The following is a 5,836-nucleotide window of genomic DNA, read 5'->3' as shown; positions in this document are numbered from 1 at the left end:
AGATGTAAAATTTTATTTTACGTATCCTGTAAAATCTTCCTATTAATGTTCAAGTTTTAGGCGATTTTTGTCAAATAGAATAGCTCTTAAAATACAGCTTTTATATTTTGTAAACATTTTTATGAAAAAACCTCCTTTCTGCTGGAAGAAAATTACTCCATCTGTTTCGCGCGTGTTTTTGCTGAAAATATCTCCTATCTGCATAAAAGAAACGTGTTTACTCGACCGCTGCGCTCGCGCGACTGACTGGTATGTTGAGTTGACAACCGCGTAACGTCTTGACGGCTGATCGCGCGATGTCTAGAGGTTTTTAGTCCGTCTATACAGATGGTGTTAGCTTCGCTCATTTGCACAACCGCGCCGCTGCTTACTAATATCACAGCACAGTGCAAGTTTTACGTGCATCTCGTGAAATAATATTGTGGAAAAATGAAAATAATGTTTAGTTTTGTGTTGGATTTGTTAATGATTAAGGTAAGTTTTACAATATAGATTACAAGGTAGTAAGTTTACAAGGTAGATTTTTTTGTTTTAAAATACCTCCTATCTCCGTATATAACGTAGAAAAGAGATGTTGGCATTGTTAATACTTTGAAGTTAGAAGATCTTACTAACGGCGAACCTGGACGACAGGCATTCATTTTACGTGTGCAATAGATACCTATGATGGTTTATTTATACCTAATTAATGTTCAGGCACTGCGTAATATTGGACGAGAAGATATTACAAAGTTTCCCGAACGCTGCCCATCCGAGTTGGATTCTTCGGGCGACCTCTTGGTCGAAGTTGGACCTACCCAATTGAACAACTTGTACAAGGTAAACATAGTGGTCAACAACTTCGAGTGCATCGTTCCCAGCGATAACTGGCACGGGTGTGACATGGACATTTGACATGATTTTAGTCTTGAACCATATTCATCTTAAGACCCACCTGAGGTCACTGAGCATAGTATTTAGCTCTCCAGCGACTTTGCCATTATGACTATATCATCGGCAAACGAAGATGGGTGATGTACTCGCCGTTGATATTGATGCCGAACCTGTTCAGTCCAAGAGCTTGAAAGGTCCTCCAACGCATTTGTGAACAGCTTCGGAGAAATAACGTCTCCCTGTCTCAACCTCGCTGTAGTTGATTGGTTGTGTACTCTCGTTCTGCAACCGGATCGACATAAGTGGCGCTGCTGTACAAACTCTTTAACACCTCGATATATCTATAGTCAATATGGCATCGCTGAAGGGACTGCAATACAGCCCAGGTTCGATTGAATCGAAGGCTTTTTCATAGTCTAGAGCACTGGTTCCGCTCAATTGATTCCTTAATACGTGCAGTATTAAAGGCACGCATATTTGTTATTTGTTATTTACCCTACTAATAACTATAACTCTGGTTTACTTAATTTTTGCTAGGAAAACAATCGGAAGCAGTAAAGAGAAGATTTTTATTGATGATGACACAGCACCAAGTATCCTAAACGTTAGTCTATCGACTATTAACAGAATAATAAATCGTAATTTTTGTTTAAAGTTTATATCTTCAATAAGATTATTATTTAGATATTATTCATTAAGATATTCATTTCTAATTTCTTCCCCTATTCCATTGAAATATTCTAACTTGAACTCATTTGGGATTCGTAATAAGCAATACCTCCTATCTTACAAAATCATGCTTAATTTATGTTTATAAAGTACTTATTGATATTAATTCTATAAAGATAAGGTTTTTGATGCTGTAGAACATTGGTTTACAGAAAATTATACATGAATATTAGGAATTTGAAGGAATCTTTACTAGTGGAAAATCGTCTAACTTCAAATCTCGACACAACAAGGAACAATACCTTCTAACTTGCACTTACTTTAAAATCCTGTAGCACTACTAAATCTATAATTAGTTTAAAAAAACAACTACTTAGATAAAAACAAACCTCAGAACATCAGATCAGGTAAAATTATAAACAAAAAAGATATTCAGTTTTTTTCTTCTCCTGTAAAGTTTTGCCTGTGTGAGATAGGAGAACGGAAACTACCCGACGATATTATATTTAGTTTCTAGTTGGTATATTTTATTACTATTACCTACGAGAATACTTATTTATTAGCTGCCTTATAGCTTTAGGGAAAACGATTTACTACTTCGTTATGTCAATAGCATCTTTTTTACCTAAATACCATTTCTATATTATGTCGCTTCATAAGCTAGAGAGCCTGTCAGCGTCAACATTATGTAAAAAAAATACTAGAAAAAATTTGGCTAAGTACGGGGCGGACTAGTATTTATTTAATCTCATCGTGTTAATTAAATGGTATAACAAAAGAAAGTAAGTTTTAAATTCGACTACGGCTATTTTAATTCGATGGAATGACACCCGTTTACTAATTAATTATTTGCATATTAACACACTCGCGAAATTTCTGATGACGCAGTAGATAAATTAATCTCTTTAGGGGCTGTTTCACCATCCATTGATTAGTGTTAACTGACGGTTAAATGTGATGCCGTCTCCGTCTATTCGAACAAAACAAATAGAGACGGCATCACATTTAACCGTCAGTTAACACTAATCAATGGATGGTGAAACAGCCCCTTAGAGTCATCATTTTTTGGCTTCGTCAAATGTCTACTAACATACATCATTTAATCTTAGGCTCGTTGATACTTAATTGGCAACTAAGCCTACGATAAAGCCAATTATACTGGACCATAGTATTATTAAACTATTTAAAAACAAACCTAGGAGGAATCGACTCGTCTCGTATAGACGGTGTCACTCTGTATTAGCCGTAGTCGGATAAAAACTTCACGTTTGGTTTTTAATACGATTAATTCTGAAACTTGCTGCCATCTACCGGCGAATAATAGCAGCTGGTTTCGTCAAATTCTGACACGGTCGCGTGCGGCGCTACGGCCATATAGAGAGCGTAGTGTTCCGCGTCCGTTAGATCCAAGTCGTCTTGTAGCTTCTTGAATTGAGAAGCATCTAGAGCTAGCACGCTTTCGGCTACTAGGATAGTGTCTCCATCTGTTGGTGGAAGGGGGGCCAAGCTAGATGGCCGGGACAGGCGAGTTTGAGAGGTGTTTTTCTCGTTCTCATCGCCGTGGAGAGATATGTGGGTGATGCTATCAGCGTAGCTCAGACCAGTTCCAGAAGCGTTGTCTTTAAGAGACGTGTGGGATATTGAAGTTTTGAATTTGGAGGGACGATGCCCGGAGACGCTGCTGACGGAACGGCCGACAGGTTTCGACTTTTTGACGGGCCCTTCGGATTTGACACTAGGCGCGGGGGACTTCTCCTTCCGTCGGAACAGACGGGATAGGAACGAACGTTTTTTGGGAGCGGGCGGCAGCGCGGGCTCGCTGCGAGCTACGGATAATTCAGTACGACTGGTGTCTAAATTACGCGTGATGGGTAACTGTTTGCCCGGTTTTAGGAAGCTGTTCACGGATGTTTGAGAAGTCTTGAAGCCTTCGACAGAGGGCGCTTTGCGGACGCGTTTGGGGGGCAGAGGGGGGGCTCGTTCCTCGTCAGTGTCGCGTTTCAAAGGAGCAAATTCTATGATCGGGCCGCGGTAAGTCTGTACTTGGACGTCCTCGTACGTTTCCGGTTCGGATATGAGGACGGGGTTCCGGAAAGCGAGCTGGAGGGAGGTGTAAGTGCCGGCGTCGTTGAAGTCTTCGACGTCGTCGGTTTCGAGGGCAGTTACGTTTTGGAGGCGCGTGCGGTTCTCTGTGTATATCTCGTCGAGCTCAGCGACTTGGTCTAAGAGTTCGTTGAGGCTCTTTTCGTTGTCTGGGGGGGATGATGTTGCCGTTAAGGTCCGCTATGGTGGCGGAGCCGCTCTCGTCGGAGACGGAGACGGACACGGAGTCGCTGGAGGAGCTGACGGTGTTGTCTTTGTCTTTGTCGTTGTTGTTTGTGTCGGGCTTGCCGGCCAGCAGGAGGGCCAGCACTCCCGGGTCGGGCAGCGGCTTGTTGCGGGTACCTGCGAAGTCCGGCGTGTACTCGAAGTCCACAGGGGTGCTTCGGGCCTGGTCGGATATGCGCCGGAGGCAGATCTGGACCTGTGGAAAAGGAAATTGCTAGAATCATTGATCTAATAAAATTGATATTGATGCCGTGCTAGTGTATAGAGTGTAATAGTTCTCTTTACACCTTGATTAACCAAAAAAACTCATTTTTCACGGCATTGCTCGAAATTGAGGCCATCGATAACCTAAATCCAGTACCCAAATCTGCCTATATTATATTATATATGTACATTTAACAGCTGACTCATTTATGGCTCGCAAAACACGACAACAATGTAACACATTACGAAAAAAGGTCGTATCAATATATGTATTTCATAATACGATACGACTTTTTAGAATATAATTTCTGAATTTCATTCGCGGCGTGCTACAACGACAATTGGACCAATCAAAAGTAATCGTCGGCTGCATGTGAAATTAAATTGACCAATGAGAATGTGTCATTCATGACATATGAGGTGTTTTTTTTTCTTAAACGCATAATATGCACAAAATGCTTTAATTTTTTTAAGTATGAAAAAACGCCACAGCATCGCAGCAGGTCGGACATGACGAGGATGACGTTTTGATTTTTTAAATATGTGGTTACGAACTGGCCACTAAGAACGGACTCTTTAAAAAAAATATATTGTCACAAAAGAAAAACTAAAATCGGCGGGAGGGGTGACACTATTTACCGGCCCACACACACGAATAATCGGGTCGATATTTCCATGTCGGTATTATCCGGGCCGGTAAAGAGTGTCACACGGCGGGAGCAACGCAGTCATTGGATTATTATTGTTTGTTTTGTGATAAATATTTCTTATTTCCTCGCAGTGATCGTTTTTTTTTTCCTCTTTTTTTTGTGAGGCTTTGAACAGTCGCAGTGATCGTGAAAAGCACAATGTTTAGTCTCGGCCAAAAGTGCAATAGATGAACTCGTATTATCAAACTAACTAGTATTATTCAAACTAACTCGTTCATCTATTGCTTACTTTAATGCCTCTAAAAAAAAAAAATACGTGTAGGTAAGATGATATTATGTTTCCATTACCCATATCGAATTACAGCGTTAACCCCTTGTATGTTTAGCCGCTGATCAGTGCCAAATTTGAGGCTATCTTTTTGTATTTTTTTTAAATCAGCTAAATTTAGTATTTTTTTTTTGTTCCCGCATACGAGGGTTTAAAGAGCTAAGAGTTTCTGAGCCGGATTTTAGAAGCCGAATTCCTTTTTTGTTTCATTTCAAATTGGTTTAGAAGAAAAATTATACCTCGTTGAGTTTCATTGAGAAATTTTTCTCTACCAGTGGTGGATTTTTAGACGTCATAAATGCTTGGCATATTTAATGAAAAAGTTTAGACTTCGCCATTTTGGCTAAGGAACCTTTAAGAACTTGAACCCTTGACTTTTTCGGCAATTGCAGCGTAGGGCGTCCACCAACGAGACGGACGGACGACCTGTTTAAAGCCACGTTTCACGTGATGCAGGCCGCTTTCAACCGAACCAACTGGAAGTCTATGGGGGTGGCCTATATACAGTACTACTATGACATAACAGTACTGATATGAGGACGATAAAATTAAGATGTTACCTTGACGTGTTCAGTGCAGTTAAGGTCTCTGTAGGGCGGCGCCTGGAACGCTATGGCGACCTGCTTATGCACCAGCAAGATGTTAGCCGCGCTCTCCCACACGTAGCCGTCGTCGAACTTCTGGCTGAACACCACTTCTATATCCTCCCGGGTCACCTGGGGTAACATAACAATGATGAAGAACCCATACCGCCTAACTGATAAATCTTGAACATAATCTCTGT

The 5,836-nt window shown here is 40.8% G+C and overlaps 1 protein-coding gene across 1 annotated transcript; it reads right to left on the bottom strand.

Annotated features, from left to right (window-relative positions):
• Window positions 1-2,546: 2,546 nt before the first annotated feature.
• On the bottom strand, window positions 2,547-5,768 carry LOC141429970 (embryonic polarity protein dorsal-like; the record flags this gene model as incomplete). Its single annotated transcript, XM_074090503.1, is given in 3 exon segments — window positions 2,547-3,801; window positions 3,803-4,066; window positions 5,613-5,768. Coding segments are annotated over 3 exon segments (1,395 nt in total), but the record flags the coding sequence as incomplete, so codon positions are not given.
• Window positions 5,769-5,836: the final 68 nt, after the last annotated feature.

This window comes from Choristoneura fumiferana, chromosome 8 (genome assembly GCF_025370935.1).
Source record: "Choristoneura fumiferana chromosome 8, NRCan_CFum_1, whole genome shotgun sequence".
Lineage (NCBI taxonomy): Eukaryota > Metazoa > Arthropoda > Insecta > Lepidoptera > Tortricidae > Choristoneura > Choristoneura fumiferana.
The sequence above is the reverse complement of the archived record's forward strand: the minus strand, read 5'-3'. Positions and strand labels throughout refer to the sequence as shown.